Genomic DNA, 18,758 nt, shown 5'->3' on the forward strand with positions numbered 1-18,758 from the left:
ATTGTGTACCGGGAGATGAGAGCATTGAGCTCCCCCATTTATGATTTGGGGTCAGAGGACAGGAGTACTCCGACAGCATCCCGTCCACTCGGTCACTCATCAGAAGTAGTGATGTCAGAGTGCACAGTTGTCTCAACCCTACCCACTTGGTCTCACCATTGTGTGTGAGGTGGCTGACTGGCGTCAGGGGTGACCAGGACGCATCATTGGCATCATACGCACTTATGCATTTATTGCTTGTGTTTGCTGCACTTATATGCTGCATTTGGATCGATGCATATGTTTGACATGCATACAGGATTTATGACACTTTCGGTCTGACGACATGATTTTTCTGATAGGTGGACCTGGTGAGTACAGTTCTCTTCAGCCCTCTTCTATTATGCATTACTTTCTTTTGTTCACGAGACGGTACTCCATAGTTATTACTATTTGTTATAGTTTACTATACATGTCAACTAGGTATCTGTTGAGTTGTTGAACTCACCCCCGTGGACACTATCTTTTTCAGGTACTAGGTTGTTTATGGAGACGCTTGGAGTATCCTGGCTGCCGGTCCCCACATCACATTAGAAGACATGTCTACGCGTTTGTGTACTTTTACTTCGGTATTTATAATGGGTGTATTTAGCTTTGTGTTCCGATTTTATTTATGGAATTGTTATATTGTTGTGTTGTGTTGTTGTGTGGTGTAAGCCTAGCCGGCTAGCAATGATTTATTTGGTTTTGTATGGGCTAGTATTTTATGTTTTTCCGCTGTATTGGTTTTGATTTCAGCCGAGTGGGATGTTTAAAATATATATAACTGCTTGGTTGTTGTTCTACTTGTCCAGCCGTGTAGGCTGAGATTATTAACTGCGTGGTTGTGTATATATTCCAGCCGCATGTGGCTGATATATATTGTGTCTGTAGAAATGCTTCAGATTGTCACCCGTACAGGGGAGGTGCTGCCGAAATTTCTTCGGACAGGGACTTCCTCGGGGCTTGACAGTACTAATTTGGAACAAACTCATACATTTATATATGGGTTTTCACTATATCTTCATCATAGAACGCTGTAATTTACACTAATTACATGGACATTTTAACTCAACATCATTCATTCAGCATGAGGCTTAATGAAGTTCATAAACTTTTCATCTCCAACAAAAAAATTCTTGAATAATAAATCTATTGTCTAACCTATTGTATATCCAAATCTTTTTTATATACATTATATCCTAATGAGAATAAAATTTTCAACATAGTTAATTATATCAAACTAAGCATGATTAAATCGTAATCATTTAGGTCACATGAAATTATGCAAGTTATTTATCAAGTTGTCAAACTATACAAAAATGATATCTGTTGGATCGTGAAAGTCGCTAGAAGGGGGGGGGGGTGAATAGTGATCGAAAATTCGAAGCGAGTATACAGCGGAAAAATAAAAATCACGATGCTAATAGGAGCCAATTTTACTTGGTTCGGAGCCTTCGTCGACTCCTGCTCCAAGGCTCGCACTTGTTGAGTGCTTTCGTTGGGCAATCACTAATAATTTGTAAATTGATTACAACAGAACGTACAAGAACTATTAAATCGAATTACCGACAACAATAAGAAAAAAAACCTGAAGCACAAGTTATCAGAGTAGCTTCGCAGCATTGTAGGGGCAGAGCGCAACAGAGTAGTTGTAGCAGGAGTTGTTGTGTTTGATGCTCCGTGGAGGCCTTTTTTTATAGGCATGCTCCGGGCGCCCGGACCACCTCCGAGCGCCCGAACCACCTCCGGGCGCCTGAACCACCATTCTCCAGAAATTCCTTTTCCTACATGAAAAAGTTAGTCCGAGACAAAATAAAAATTAAATTACCCTGCAAAATAAAAGTTACCACAATTTATAATTAAACAGAGTAATAATTAGATTCCGTCTCACCGAGACCGGAATCTAGTCACGATTTCAACTTAGACTTCTGAAATGTATCTAAGTTGGATCGACGCCTAAGTTCCCTAACTGGGAACGTGTCCTCACCAAGTCACTCCCCTCCAGTGACTTACCTTAACTTACCTGTCAGACGTTCGGTCAGCCCGTCGGCCCGTCTGGACTTCGTGCCAGCTATTCAGTCGACCTATTGACGTAGTTGGATTTCGTGCTAGACATTCGGTCAGCCCGTCGACCAGTCTGGACTTCGTGCCAGCTATCAGGTTAGCTCGTCGATTTAGTTGAGCTTTATGCCAGACATCCGATTAGCCCGTCGACCAGTCCAGACTTCATGCCAACTATCAGGTTAGCCTGTCGACTTAGCTGGGCTTTGTGCTAGACATTCGGTTAGCCAGTCGACCAGTCCAGACTTCATGCTAGCTAACAGGTCAGCCCGTCAACCTAGCTGGGTTTCTCCTGCACACTTCGTCAAAGCGTTAGATTACAACGAAACTAACTTAACCTACTTTGTCATTCATCAAAACCTGAGTTAGGCTGTCAGTGCTAATCACACCAACAATATCATCCAGTGTTGGCAGTGCTCGATTATTGTTAGCTGGGGTCAAATAGTGTCGGCTGTAGCCTTGCTTTAACGGTTGCGGCCGAACAGTGTTTGAGTAGTGCCCGTCGTGGCCATCACTGGCCGCACAGTGCCAGATGCGCAATGTCAACCGCAGCCGACTTTGGCAGAGCAGTGCCAAACAAGGAGAAGCAGAGTAGAGGGGAGAAGATGAGTACCTGAATGTCAGAGGAGGAGAAATCGATGGAGGGAGGAGAGATCGTCGGAGCAGTAGATTCGCCAGAAATCACCAATCACGTAAAGAGAAGAGTTCATGTGATGACCTAAATATCCCAAATTTAGCATAAAAAAACAAACTAATTCTTCGCTAATAGCGACGACTAATCCGTCGCTAATAGTGATGGCTAATCTATCGCTAATTCATCGTAACATGATATTTTCTATCGGCTAAAATACTAAGATTTAACGACGGAAATCAATTATTCTGTTTCTAATAGTGACAAAATATAAAATAATCCGTCGCAATTAGAGACGAAAAATAAATAAATTTGTCACTATTAACGACTGATAATCAAATAATCTGTCTCTAATAGCGATAGATAAATATATATATTAGAGGTTTTCGTATTTGCCTCTACTCGACAGTGATATAGGGTAGAGCTGCAAATGAGCCGAGCCAAGCTCGAGCTTGGATCGACCATTTAATCATGGGCTCGAGTTTCTGAATTTGAGCTCGAGCTTGGCTATTTAATCATGGGCTCGAGCTTGGCTCGAAAATAGTGAATTTAAATGTAAAAACAAGTGCGCACAAGCTAGGATTCAAACCTTCAACCCCTAATAACCTTATGAAACACTCTAGCCACAAACACCTCCTCAACTTATTACTTAACTTTAAAGTAGTAATTATTTTAAATATTAAAACATTAAATTAGCCGAGTTCGAACCGGCTCGACGAGCCTTTGAGCCAGTATTAAATGGGAGATCGACTCAAATATTAAACGAGCCGGCTCGAGCTCGGTCAACTCCGAGCTTAAGTCAAGCTTTGACTGAGCCGTTCGCGAGCGGCTTGACTCATTTATACCCCTAATATAGTGTGTCAAATTGATATTTGAGAATATTGATATAATTAGGAGAATTAGACGAACATATATGATCTGGTTTCATGCTATTCTGAGTACTCTAGGTACATTAGTCAATTTTAACTCAGATTTAATCGAAACTAACTGATAGATGTAGAAAGATCAAAATGACATACAACTAAAATTTTCTTTATTATATTTATGTTTTTTTTAATATAATTCAGTCTTTAAAAAAAATAGTCTATTTAATAAAAAATTTATGTACTATAATAATATATTGGGGGTAAATATGGAGGGATAAAATAAGATATGTGATTTAGTAATTTTAAAATTTAAACATGTGATTAGGACCTAGTGAAGCCAGGTGAAAGACCTAGTGAGTGAAGCCAGACAAGGAAAATTCAGATGGATCAAGGATGATCGGACATCTGGTGTTGGGAAGTCCAAGTAGGTCAAAGGGATTGATCGGATACTTGGCATGAGGAAATCCAGATGGGTCAAGGTTGACCAGACATCTCGTGGAAGTTCAAGTAGGTCAAAGGGATTGACCGGACACTTGGTGAGCGAGTTCTAGCAGGTCAAGGGTGGCCGGATGCTAGGCATGATGTACCAACAGGTCATAGGTGACCGGATGTTGGTTTAGGGGGCTTTGGACTTGATTTTGGGCAAAATTAAGGAGCTGGATCGATCAGCCGATCGATTGGCTCATGCCCAATCGATCGGCCGATCGATTGGGTGAGTCCCCGCAACAAGCTTCCTCCCAATCAATCGATGGATCGATTGGGAGAGGCTCGCAATCGCACAGAACAGCGCTGGATCGATCAACCGATCGATCCAAAGCTCCCAATCGATCGGGTGATCGATTGAGAGTCGCGATTCAACTCGATAAAGGATGGATCGATCAGTCGATCGATCCAGGCAATTCCCGAGAGCACAGAGGTGCTCTGGATCGATCGGCCGATCGATCCAAAACCTCCCCGATCGATTGGGAGCAATCCAATCGATCGGGATTTGACCGTTGACATCGATTAAAGCCGTTGTCGAGCTCTTTCTTCGACAACTCTTACACTGTTCAACTCCCATCTTCACAGCAGCTTCTCCACAGTGTTTTCCACTCTCATCGCCAGTTCTTGAAGGATCTTGGAGAGACATCCAAGTCCAGAGGCGTGACTACAACAAGAGGAAGAAGCTAGGGTTAGGGTTTGTACTGCATATCTTGTAAGATATTTCTTGTATTTGTCTTCCCTTGCTTTCTTGTTGTATTGAGAGATTGTAAAGGTTTCTCCGCCTTCGGTAGTTACCGTAAAGGAGTGTTTTCATAGTGGAGGGTGCATGAGTCTGTGGATCCTTGGATTAGTCACCTCATCTTGAGGTGGATACCAAGTAAATCCTAGAGTTAGCGTTGTGTGTGTGTTTCTTCGTATTTTCCGCTGCATATCTGTGAAGAAACAAGCAACGACAAGCACGAGAGTGCGACGAGCTATTCACCCCCTCTCTCTGCCTCTAGCTACATAATCGGTCCCAACAGTGTCGGCGGTGCTCGATTATTGTTAGCTGCGATCAAATAGTGTCGACTGTAGCCTTGCTTTACCGGTTGCGGTCGAATAGTGTTTGAGTAGTGCTCGTCGTGGCCATCACTGGCCGCACAGTGCCAGATGCGCAATGTCAACCGCAGCCGGCTTTGGCAGAGCAGTGCCAAACAAGGAGAAGCATAGTAGAGGGGAGAAGATGAGTACCTAAATGTCGAAGGAGGAGAAATCGAAGGAGGGAGGAGAGATCGTCGGAGCACTAGATTCGCCAGAAATCACCAATCGCGTAAAGAGAAGAGTTCATGTGATGACCTAATATCCCAAATTTAGCGTCAAAAAATAAACTAATTCTTCGCTAATAGTGACGGCTAATCCGTCGCTAATAGTGATGGCTAATCTATCGCTAATTCATTGTAAAATGATATTTTCTATCGGCTAAAATACTAAGGTTTAGCGACGAAAATCAATTATTCTGTTTCTAATAGTGACAGAATATAAAATAATCTGTCGCAATTAGAGACGAAAAATAAATAAATTTGTCACTATTAACGACTGATAATCAAATAATCTGTCGATAATAGCGATGGATAAATATAATCTGTTGCTAATAGCGACGGATAAATATAATCTGTCGTAAAATGCATATATTAGAGGTTTTCGTATTTTCCTCTACTCGACAGTGATATAGTGTAGAGCTGCAAATGAGCCGAGCCAAGCTCGAGCTTGGATCGGTCATTTAATCATGGGCTCAAGTTTCTGAATTTGAGCTCGAGCTTGGCTGTTTAATCATGGGCTCGAGCTTGGCTCGAAAACAATGAATTTAAATGTAAAAACAAGTGCGCACAAGCTAGGATTCAAACCTTCAACCTCTAATAACCTTATGAAACACTCTAGCCACAAACACCTCCTCAACTTATTACTTAACTTTAAAGTAGCAATTATTTTAAATATTAAAACATTAAATTAGCCGAGTTCGAACCGGCTCGACGAGCCTTTGAGCCAGTATTAAATGGGAGATCAACTCAAATATTAAACGAGCCGGCTCGAGCTCAGTCAACTCCGAGCTTAAGTCGAGCTTTGACTGAGCCGTTCGCGAGCGGCTTGACTTATTTATACCCCTAATATAGTGTGTCAAATTGATATTTGAGAACATTGTTATAATCAGGAGAACTAGACGAACATATATGATCTGGTTTCATGCTATTCTGAGCACTCTAGGTACATTAGCCAATTTTAACTCAGATTTAATCGAAACTAAAAATGACATACAACTAAAATTTTCTTTATTATATTTATGTTTTTTTAATATGATTCGGTCTTTAAAAAAAATAGTCTATTTAATAAAAAAAATTATGTACTATAATAATATATTGGGGTAAATATGGAGGGATAAAATAACTATGAGATATGTGATTTTTTAATTTTAAAATTTAAACATGTGATTAGGATATTTATGAAAATTTATGATGCGGTTGATAAAAGCTAGAAACGCTGTAAAAGATAATTTTTTAAAAATTAGAAAAAGCTACTCTTTTGATTATTTTTAACATAAGGCTTTTTTTATTTATAACAAAAATATTCCTAAACTCGTAACAACTTTTAAAAATGCCTCGTACGGTATAATTGAGTAATGTCCTTTACTATTTTATTTTATTATTAAAATGCTTACTCTTCATCGATAAAAAAGAATTGCATGATTTAAACTATAATTTAAATATCAAAATTGGTATTTCGATCAGGGCATTCTTACAAAAATAAATAAATAAATAACAAGTTAGAAGGTGTTTTGATAATAATGAAGCATTTCCCAGGCATTTGAAAAGTTGTCAAATTTTAGAGAGGGTAATTTGATAATTCACCTAAATAAATTATAAGAGGAAGAGTGTAAATTTTGGTAAACTTCAGGAGGAAGTAGTGAGATTTGATTAGTCCGAGGAATTTAGGCGTCTTTGGAACCGTTGAATATAAATCTGACGGCCAATATTCCATCCCGTTCTCCCCTGTCGCCTATAAAAACACGCTCTTCCTCCGCCCACCACCGGGCCGTTCTTCGTTCTTATCATTTTTTTTTTGCTCCTCTTTTTTTTTCCCAGAGACGAATCTTACAGTGTTGTAGATAATACGTTGTTCTTCGCGATCTCTATTGAGGATTCCTCTTGTCGATCTCCATCTTCTGATCTTCGAGGTGGATTTGTTATTGTTAGCAATTTTTGGATTAGGGTTCCAGCGATCTTTGAGTCCGGACTGTCGCATAGCCTTCTTGAATCCATGGACAAGAAGAAGGTGGCAGTTCCTCTTGTGTGCCATGGGCATTCGCGACCCGTCGTGGATTTGTTCTACAGCCCTGTTACCCCGGATGGATTCTTCCTGATCAGTGCAAGCAAGGGTGAGCTTTTCTTGTTTCTGATGTATTTGATTGGGATCAATGGTTCTTTAAATAGTTTGTAGATAATTGTTGCAAATAATGAAGAAACTAAAAGGTTAAGTGAACAGAAGACAAAATTAACCAAATCCGTGACCATTTTTCTTATTGATGGATCGACAGGTTGTCCTTGATGTTCAGATTTGTCAGTACTGTAAAGATGATCAGTGGTTGATTTTTTTAACTGATTAAATTGATCAAGAAATGATTAGTCCTCAACTTGTGTTATCAGTCTGCAATGTGATCTACCATTAAAAAGATTATCATTTGCCATAGTTCACTAGTGTATGTCAACGTAATTATTTTTTTCCTTGAACATATTTTATTTCTTTTCACAAGGCAGCTTGGATAAATTGTTTGCTGCTTCATATATTTGAGGCTTTCCACCTCTTTTAATTCTTCTTTGAGTAGTGTGTCAAGTTTTTGCAGCAATTTATCATCATCATTATCTCTTAAAGGAAATAGAGGAACCACAATGAACGCTTGAATGCTTTTAGACTCATTAACAACACTAGTGGTCTGTTTTTACCTAGGAAGTTTGGAGGTTCCACTAAGCTATTGTGATCAAGTACTGAAGTTATCAGATGACTTTAAATTGTTATTTACCTTAATATTCTTCTATGTAGACACTGTGCATACTTAATTATATATATGGAAAAGGAGAAGGAAGAAGAGTATAGTGGTGAACACTGAATACCAGCGATGCTAAGGAAATAGTAATATAAACCAGAGAAGGAAATGGTGGAAAAATACCTTTTTGGTGAAATACTGAATGCGCTTCAAATCTCCCTCAACCATTTTCCATTTCTTTTTTTTTTTGTGTGTGTGTGTGTATGAGAAATTTTATAAGGTGAAAATGTCTTTTTGAGTGATAATCCCGATGTCACATGTTGTTTTGACCATGTAAATATTTAAATGAATGGATAATTCTTTTGAAATTTGGAGTTAAAGTTTTCACCAAGATGTAACACTGCCTCTATTACTCAGATGATGGAGGCTCATTGTTGCTCCACTGGTTTTCTTCTTTTGGCAACATGAAATTAATATAATGATGTCTTTGTATTAATGTTCTAGGGACTAAATAATTCTTCTCCCACACTATCTAATCTCAGAATTTCAATTGAAAAACTTGCTTTGCAACTGATGGGCACTACGCCTCTAATTCATGAAATTACTGATATGCTAATTCACTTTCTCTTTTTTACTATCACTTTTGTGTTAAGTTTCATGGGTAGTGCCTACGGAATAAAATACCGATAAGATTCTCTACTGTTTCACTTTGATTTCGGCCTATGAATGATTGTGTTTGGTATCCCTTTTTCCTTGTTTTGAGTAAAAATATTTTGTAATTTGTGGAGAGATTGCATGCTAAGTTAGTTTAATGTCTATTAAATCCTTAAAAGGATATTTCAGATGTTAATGATCGTTTAACATCTTAGATGCAAATCCAATGCTTAGAAATGGTGAGACTGGAGATTGGATTGGAACATTTGAAGGACACAAAGGTGCAGTTTGGAGTTGCGGCCTTGATACCAATGCTTTGCGTGCAGCTACTGGATCAGCTGATTTTTCTGCGTATGTCAATTTATCTAGAATCACCAAAATTTATGAAAGCTAAAGTTTGAATAATGTTCAACTTCAATTGAGCATTTAATATTTTATTCGTTGAACTTATCTGAATACATAGGGTGCATACGAAACTTTGAATCTTTATTTTTAGAATATTTTGCATAGAAAGATATGCAAGGATTTATAATGTTTATAGGTAGAACCTAAAGAGAGAACATAGGCATGGGATGAAAAAGGTGAACATTGAAGATTCCTTGCCTATTTACATGTCCCTTTTCCAGCAGAATAAGTGCATGCACAACATAATCTGCACCTTCCTTTTTTTTCTATTTGCTACATGGTACATATGAAATGGACATTCCATTATATTTATTTCCATAAACATGTCATCAAGAGATCTTGTGTGCTTGTTGATCTCCATGTAAGACCACATAAATTGGCCAGCAACAGTTGAATCATGATGATATCAGCCAGTGGCAAGGTCTACAATCTCAGTTTTATTACTAATAATGCGGGTTTGGAATAAAATATGGACACTTGTATTGTCTGATACCAATTGGTCATATTTCTAACTAGTTTTGAATTGAATCCTCAATGTATGATTTTCCTCAAAAATTTAAATTACAGGTACATGATCAATTGAGTCGATGTTGAATGAATCTAATTGAATGAGTAAGTAGTCCTCGCATCTAAGATCATTAGAAGGATTTGGTAGTTCATCTTGGGAAAGCCATCAAAATACGTTGTTAGAGGTAATAGATCAATGGTGCTATTAATCTAATACCTCTAACAATACATTTTGATATCAAGAGTTCAAGACATTGATGGAATGTTGACATATTTGTGCTATGATTACCACTAAGAAGAAGGAGCATCCATGAAAAGAAAAACTGTTTTTTTCCGTGATCAACCTTTGTAGATTGGGTAGATTTTTATTGAGCTAAAAAAGTGGCAGCTAAAAACAACTTTAATTGACTAAATCTCATTGAAGCTTGCCCTTGTACACTGGCACCCAAGTGGACCTACTTTGATTCTCTATACATCCATTGTGTTTCATTTGTCTAGCATTGAGCTTCTTCTCCCTCTCAACAAATATCAAATTGTATTTTTCTATTATTTATGCCTCAGTAAATAATTTTTGTTTTGGTATATAATCTGGTAGAACCTCCACTGACTGTATCATCTTCATGATCGTTATTGTCACCACCATAAAGTTTATATTGTGTTAAGTTTAAACTTATGAAAGCCGGTTATTCATCTTCATCTTTCTCTTTAATATCCTCATATGTGACCTAGCAGTAATCTTTCCTTATCATGTATTCGAGCTTGACCTTTTTTGGTTTGGAATCGTCATTTTAGTGAATATATTGGTGTAAGGATTGAATTAAAACTTATTGGTGGTTCAACTATGGCTATTCATGTGAGTAATAATCACTTTGCAATAATCAACCTTAATCATGACCCAAGGGTTTCTTTTCCCATGGATAGAATGAAACCCACTTACTGTCACAATAATTTCATTGGCATCAACTAAGTCCCTCATTGCTCACATAGTTAAGCAAGCACATTTTAGTAAGTCATTACATAGTAAAGCCTTTTAAGGCATCAAGTAGCAAGAACCAAGATGCAGAAAATTCAGAAACAAACAAATGAAGAGGCCTATGAAGAGTCATGTGATAGTCCTCTACGAAATCCAATAGTGGAGTATGCCTCAGCAACAATTAATGTTCTGATTTGAAACCCTTACTACTGACTTTCTAAATAATCTAAAGATAAGAAAAGACTGATGCCAATTTTGGAAAAATAGGTAGTAGGAATGGAACAATATGTACGATAGTGGGTTAATTAATGAACTTATATATTGCAGATTTTTATGTTTGGGCTAGCAAGAAACTTTGTTTCAAACAATAGTCTCATTTAAGCTTGTCCTGTTGTCTTATTACTCATCCAAGAGTTGTTGAACTGGTTAAAAATAAACTTCTTTTCCTCGCAAGAAAATGGTTTGAATCAAATGGACCCAACAACAAACTAAACTTTCATAGGGCAGGGTGTCTATTCATCTTCAAACTATAGTTTTGTGGGCACTGTGTCTATTCATCTTCGGCATCATTCTTGTTGATCTCATCTGAATGGTTGACTTAGCTTTACTCTCCCCACTGTTATTTGTTGTAGCTTAACCTTTTTGTCCGAGCAGCTCTTGTTTGTGACTAATGAAGACTTGTGACAAGTCAAGGTTGGGATTGAAAATGCTGCAACTGATGATTCTACTAGTTTGCAAACTTATAGGTGATTTAAGATAATTTTGGATTTTGCAATATCATTTTTAGTCGTGACCTTTTCTTCCCCAATATGAATGGAGAAGGTGGGACTTTTTGTGCACTATCTTATTCAATTCAGCGGCGTCATTCAAATTTCAATCATCGTCTTCCTCATTTTGTGCAAAGGCATCATCGAGTCAGCTCACATGTGGTTTCCTTTTGAAGCATTTGCAACAATAAGTGTAGATTTGATATAAATTATTATTTTTAAATGCCTATTGGAGACATTGGAAGGGGAGCCTTGGCACAATAGTAAAGTTGCGGTTGTGTAACCTAGAGGTCACGGGTTCAAGTCGCGGAAAGAGCATCTTGCAAAGCAAGATAAGGCTATGTGCAATAGACCCTTCCCCGAGACCTGCATTAGTGGGAGCTTCGTGCACCGGGCTATGGGCTATTCTTTTTTTATTGGATAAATTGATGTTGACTGTAACATGAATTGAAAGATTTGTACTATGATTTTTCTCAAGACAAAAGCTGGATTGCCAAATTTCAGTGGTTGCTCGGTTGCAATAAAATTAAAAGTTGGATTAATTTCTCATTAAAAATATACACTTTTTTTGTATGAGTTTATATATAGAAAATTTAGTTGAAGTTGTTGCTCAATCTGATGAAGAATTCATGGATATGATTGGAATCAAGTGTCTTTTTCTAGTGTCTTCACCTGTTAAATTAGGATTCAGTATTCATATCTAACCAGATAATGACATTGTAATCACCTTTTGTATTGTTCACATTGGTATTGAATTAGTATATATGAATGAGATAGTTTTAGTCGTTCATATATTTAGATTAGTTTATAGACTTATTAGCTAAATTGGATAGCTGGTCTATCATACTTCTGTTGGACAAGTGTAGATTGATATTTTAGACCATGCTAGTGGAAGCTTTTATTAGGACCAGAATGTAAATATTTTTTTCTTGCCCTTAGAATTTAGACCAATATGCTACTTTAGTACTCTTTTCTCTTTCATGGGAAAAGATTGAGTGATCTCACTATGTTTCATTTTAATGATCTTTGCCTCATTTCTTTCAGGAAAGTATGGGATGCTTTAACTGGGAATGAATTGCATTCATTTGAACATAAACACATTGTCCGAGCGTGTGCCTTCTCTGAGGTACATGAGGATGGTTTTCAATTATTTTTTATTTTGAATCATATCTTTTTTTTTTGTTTCACTCGTAAAAGTGTTTCTGTTTTTGTTCATGAATTCTCCTACATGTTTTCTGCAATGCGTTTATTGTGATTTCTTTTCTTTACTAGTTTTCTACTAGCAACATCTAGTTCCTGTGTTTGGTGTTATATCATGCTCCTTTCTTTTCGTATCTACTTAGAAAAATGATGCGCTATACTGCTTTGATACTATGGCTCTTCGTTTACTCCATACCCGTGTAACACCTTGTATTCCAACACAGACATATCAAGCTTGAGTGCATATATATTATAGCAGATAATGAGTGTGATTACATCACTTGAATAAGTAAGCTGGTTTACATGAGTCAAGTATACCATCATTATGTGAACTAAGTGCAATTAGTGCTTGTGAAATATTGAATTTGTAATCCGATTGCTCTTTTTGAAGATGGATTCTTTGGCACAATACTTATTGGCTACCATGATGATGTTGTGCATTTCTGCTGCAGGATACACACCTTCTGTTGACTGGAGGAATTGAAAAGATACTACGGACATTTGATTTGAATCGTCCAGATGCACCTCCAAGAGAAATTGATAAATCACCTGGTTCAGTCAGGACAGTTGCTTGGCTTCATAGTGACCAAACGATACTTAGTTCTTGCACTGATATGGGAGGTGTGAGGTTTGTTCTGCAAATTCCTTTGATGTCAGCCTTGTTCATTTGACTATCAGTATCTGCATATCTTCGAATTGCTAGATTGTTGAATCCCTTCCCAATTTTATCTGCATATCTTCGAATTGCTAGATTGTTAAATCCCTTCCCAATTTTGTTTGTAGTTGGTGAATCTGTTTTCCTTTTCTTGAACTCGTTAATCAGTTTGCTCGTGAACACCTCGATATTGTTGAATGAACCTTTTGTATTGCTGTGGCCAATATAAATGATATTGTATGTTCTAATTCACTATTTTATGAAGATCTCGTACATTGATTGATTTGTTCACCTGTATAGATATCAGTTAACCTCCTTTTGGATCCTAATTTTCGTGGTCACAAACACATATCTCACAGATTATGGGACACCAGAAGTGGAAAAATTGTGCAAACACTTGAAACCAAGTCACCTGTTACTAGTGCTGAAGTTAGTCAAGATGGTCGATATATCACGACTGCTGATGGCTCAACTGTCAAATTCTGGGATGCAAATCAGTATGCTTACCGCCTTTTTTCTTATTATTTTTTTTTGTTTTGTGTGTTAAGAATAGACCTTCAAATTCAAATATCAATACTTGTTCTTCAGTTTTGGGCTTATAAAAAGCTACGACATGCCATGCACTGTGGAATCTGCTTCACTTGAGCCCAAATATGGAAACAAATTTGTTGTTGGAGGAGAAGATATGTGGATTCGTGTCTTTGATTTCCATACGGGTGAAGAAATTGGTGAGTTCAGTTTTTTAGTACTCCATATTAACCCAGTGCACTATCTGGAATGTTGATCTATTAGATCAAATGATTCTTAATGTTTTTTTTTTCTTTATAAATGCAGTCTGTAACAAGGGTCACCATGGTCCAGTTCACTGTGTGCGCTTCTCTCCTGGTGGCGAATCATATGCCTCTGGGTCCGAGGACGGCACCATCAGAATTTGGCAGATGGGTCCGGCCGTGGCTGACGATCATGATGCTTACAGCGCAAACACGTCTCCTGGGAAACAAAAGGTTGGTGCTGATGACGTCGCTCGTAAGATCGAGGGTTTTCACATCACCAAGGATGAACTGAAGGAATAGGCTTTGCACCCACAGATCGCAAGCTGCATTCCGTTGGTTCAATGTATGCAAGGGCTTATTGCTATTTTCATTTTTGTAAGGCCATGCACACGGTGATTTCTATGATGCCTCACCAGTTAGATCTCTTAAAACAGAAATCCTTCCCTTCTGTTTCAGATTTGTCAACTCAATTTCAATAACCTCTATTCCTGCAATCCCTAGTGCAAATGTTAGTCATATTTGTCAAGAAATCCAGTGACAATTTTCCAGTTCCATAGCCATGAGGAAGGGGACAAGTAGAGACCGCCATTTCAATCTGAGTATGATACAATTTTCGAGTGTAATATAGGCACTAATTGATATCTTAAGCAATCAAAGGTAGCTCGAGTTCTCATTAACATTTGATCTCAATGCACGGAGCTCTCGTTAATATGGGATCTTGGACAAGGATCAGGTTATATCAAGTCCATTACACATAATCTCATCTTGCATTGTAGCATAATAAGTGTACCATTGCAGTCTAAAGCTCCCCTTCATAACCCCAGATATCTTAAGCAATTGTGAAACAAAAATAGTTCATAACCACTGCAAGCAATTTGAGTAAAGTGTACTAGATTTGATAGTACTTTTACCACCCTAATACAAGAAGTTACATTGGCAAGTTCAACTAGTCAATTATAGCAAACTAAACTACAAGGCCACCAACAAGAATGCAAAAACAGCAAGAAATCTTCGTAAATAAAATATCAAGTCCAGAATAGGGCGTTCGTGAATAACTTACTAAAAGTCTAGCACTATTTACAAGCGTCAAAAGAAATTTGAGTCCAAAATGAAGATCTAGGTCTAAAAATTAAAAATCATCATCTTCTTTAGTTGAGATTTATTTATCTGCCTTTAAAAGGAAATAATACGGCTTCAAAACAGTGGTATTTCCGTCCTCTAACTAACCGGTACGTTTTGGGGCCTTTTCCACATGAGGGAGCATCATCCCTTTACTCTCACTTTCCTCAAATCCTAAAATTTCAGCAAAGACGGTTTGTAGCATACTCTTCGCTATCCTGTATGCCTCTGCCGATGCCGCTCCCCTCTCCACACACTTCATGGCATCGTGCAATAGATCATTGTACCACAAGATGGGAGATTCTTCAGAATATTGCCCTTCATGAACACTTTCTTGTAGCATCAAGCCGCTCTTCGCTTTTCTAGTCCACCTTTTCAATATGCAATATTCAGGAATAAGAATGGTGCCACAAACCAAGAAGAGTCCAAGTAAATGCCTGCAAGGTATTCCTGAACCTTCATACTTAAAGCAATTACAATACGCTTTTTTCTCAGATTCCTTAAAGACCACAAAATGTCGATTACGAGCATCACCATCCCTTGCAACAGAAAATTTGCTTATCGGACCATCTTGAATTTTGAGAGGATAATAATTGAAAGCTTCAACTAGTTCTTCTTGGAACTTCTCAAATGCCATCCGTGTGTAAATATTGGCAGCCTGTTTCTCCATAGGTGACTGAGTTTTAAGAATGCGTTGGATGTTCAACGTAGCACAATCTTCTTGGGCTTCCTTTTCATATCGGCTATCCATTTCTTGGTCTAGTTTTGCAATAAACATTTGTAAAGAGCACTCTGTGACAAAGTTGTTTCGGTAAAACCTGTTCAGTGTTTCTACTCTATGGGTTGTAGACAACTCTGCAAAGAAGGAACCTTTTAGATAGGCCGGAACCCATCTATGACGAATACTGTATAATGACTGCAACCATAGGTTCTCACCAATGTTATATTTATCAAGAATTGTCCTCCAGTAAACTTCAAAGGTTTCCACATTTTCAGACTCATTAATGCACATCTTTAGTTCATCATGTAGGGCAGGGAACCTACAGGAGACATCGGATAACTTCTTTTGGCATCTAGATAGGATTCTCCATCTACACAAACGATGACATGTCTCAGGAAACACCTCTGCAACTGCTGCTTCAATAGCCTTGCCTTGATCAGTAGTGATTGTTAGAGGTCGTCGGCCACACATTGCTGTCAGCCATGTTTCTAATATCCAAGTAAATGAGGATTCTGTCTTGTCCATAACCAAAGCACAAGCAAATACGATCGTCTGCCCGTGATGATTCAAACCCGTGAACACAGCAAAAGGCATCATGTTCTTATTCTGTCTATATGATGTGTCAAAAGTTACAGCATCGCCAAAATAACTATAAGACATTCTAGCTTTTGCATCAGCCCATAACGCATTTGTCAGGCAGTTTCTGTTATCAACTTGCATTGCATAAAAGAACCCTGCATTCTCTGCCTGCATCCTCCTGAAATAATTGATAAGGATTTGTGCATCTCCTTCACCAAAGACTCTACGCCGCATCTCTTTCAAGTAGTCCTGGTGTTCCCTATCCTTTCCAGAGAGGCGACTAAGCTGGATCTCACGAACCCTCTCGGGACTAACCACTATATGGGTGTGCTCCAACACCAACTTACTGATAATCCACTTCTCAGGTCCCCTTCGAACAACTTCCATCATTGCTGGGCAACCATCCCTTATGGAAAGACGCTTACGCTTCTTTTTGGTGCTGTTCTCAGCAACCTTCTTCTTGTGATGACCCTCTTTCAGGCATACAAACCTCTTCATGACCAACACCTCGACCCCCTTCCGTCTCTCACAGCGAGAGCGTGCAACTCGAATGCCAAAGCCAAGACGCAATGCATAGGCATTGTAAAATGCACGTGCAGCTCCGTCGGATTCAAATTCCATACCTGGAGACGGTACCTGGTTAACCTCATCGCAATCTTCAACCGCAAGTAGTTCATTTTCAATGGCATTCCTGATCGATGCTAGAGCACTCCCACCATGAGAAACAGTCTGAAGTGATGAGGTGACTTCTTCTGTTTGTTGTTCAACATCCGGTGCCTTGACGTCATCCTCAAAAATAGCACTGTCCTCAACCATTTCATCGTCTTCACTGGATGAATACTCCATGGTCCTGAGTATAATTCAAGATCAAGATCGAGATGTACACGATTGTGATAATGTTTTCATTGGATAATTGATGGAAACCCCTAGCGAAGAAATTTCATTACAAAAGCAAAACTAGAACTTCGCTGGAATTGACGTCAACTAGCAACTTTAACATGTAGATCAAAAGAAAATGCCTCCATGAATTCTTCTGACCAGGAATATGGAAAAAGAATAAAGAATTAGGATGCTAGGGTTTCGAGCTCACAAAAAACAATGAAAAAAAGGCATCTTCCGAGAAGAAAAACGCCCTCCACTATATCAGTCGATCGGATACTTTACGTGACAAGAAATTTCTAAGGGCTAGGGTTCCGAATATGGAGAAAAGGGGAGCAGAAATAGGGAAAGCCTGAAGATAGCGAATTCAAGAAATCAGTACCTTATCGCTTGACTTAGGGTTCGGCGGAGGAGAGAGTTTCCGACGCGATGGAGGCGATGACGGCCGCAGCGGCAGTTGCGGCGGCGAAGAACCGTCCTGGTTCACCCGCTAACACAGAAGCCGGAGGAGTGAGAAGGAATAATGCGAAAAAAAAAATAGACAACAATTATGAGATGAATAAAAAACGGTTAATTGTCCTAAAATCCTGATAGCAAACTAACTTCTTCCTCAATAAAAAAAAAAAAAAAAAATTATTTCCATTTCCTACGTACAATTTTTTCTAAACTTCACCTCCTTTTCAACTCCGTAATACATACAAATTTAACTAATTATCTTTAATTTTTTAAAGTAAAAAACTACCATATAAATAATTCTTTCTAAATACATCATTTTTAAATTAAAATCTAATATATTTTCTATCAAATTGAACATAATTTTTTTTTACCTGATCAATCGATTGATATATTTAATTTTAATTAAATGGTACTGAATTTAAAAATGGACTTCTTATACCTATAAATTATTTAAACTTTTTATACCTATAAAAAATAATTAGAGATTCAGATCTATAAAAATAATGGTATAATTCAATACCATTTAATTAGAATAGAGTGTATCAATCGATTAGTCAGCAAAAAAATTAAGCTTAATTTAATATAAAATATATTAAATTTTAGTTTAAATGTGTTGAATTTGGAAGGAATTATATTTTATTTTGAATATTTTATACTAAACAAAGTGATGGTAATTAGGTAAATCAATATACTAATTAGTGAGTTAAGTAAAAAAAAGTTGACATAGGAAATAGGAAATGAGAGTAAATTTTATCTGACATGACTGAGAAAATTGAGTTTACATATGGGAAGTTTAGGACCATTTATCTAATAAAAAAACATTTGAATTTACACTTTTGTATTTAAAATTCTTTCGAATTTTATATTCATTTAAATATTTATATAATTTCATATCCATTTAATACCTATCTTAATCTAATCTCAATGTGAGCTACATTGACTGTCAAGTGTAATTAATATCTAAATTTGACTTATATTATGAGTATTTAATTA

General features: G+C 37.6%; 2 protein-coding genes across 2 annotated transcripts; one reads left to right on the forward strand and one right to left on the reverse strand.

The window, feature by feature from the left end:
• The first annotated feature begins 7,130 nt into the window (after positions 1-7,130).
• Positions 7,131-14,559, forward strand: LOC121995603 (serine-threonine kinase receptor-associated protein-like). Its single transcript, XM_042549332.1, has 7 exons — positions 7,131-7,471; positions 8,947-9,082; positions 12,428-12,509; positions 13,036-13,211; positions 13,598-13,735; positions 13,827-13,966; positions 14,073-14,559. The coding sequence occupies exons 1-7, from the start codon at positions 7,354-7,356 to the stop codon at positions 14,309-14,311; spliced, it is 1,029 nt and encodes a 342-aa protein (XP_042405266.1). The 5' UTR covers positions 7,131-7,353; the 3' UTR covers positions 14,312-14,559.
• Positions 14,560-15,029: 470 nt separating this feature from the next.
• Positions 15,030-17,850, reverse strand: LOC121995604 (protein FAR1-RELATED SEQUENCE 5-like). Its single transcript, XM_042549333.1, has 2 exons — positions 17,692-17,850; positions 15,030-17,280 (listed from the first exon to the last, which is right to left on the reverse strand). The coding sequence occupies exon 2, from the start codon at positions 17,274-17,276 to the stop codon at positions 15,234-15,236; it is 2,043 nt and encodes a 680-aa protein (XP_042405267.1). The 5' UTR covers positions 17,277-17,280; positions 17,692-17,850; the 3' UTR covers positions 15,030-15,233.
• Positions 17,851-18,758: the final 908 nt, after the last annotated feature.

Source organism: Zingiber officinale, chromosome 6A, assembly GCF_018446385.1.
Source record: "Zingiber officinale cultivar Zhangliang chromosome 6A, Zo_v1.1, whole genome shotgun sequence".
Taxonomy (NCBI): Eukaryota; Viridiplantae; Streptophyta; class Magnoliopsida; order Zingiberales; family Zingiberaceae; genus Zingiber; species Zingiber officinale.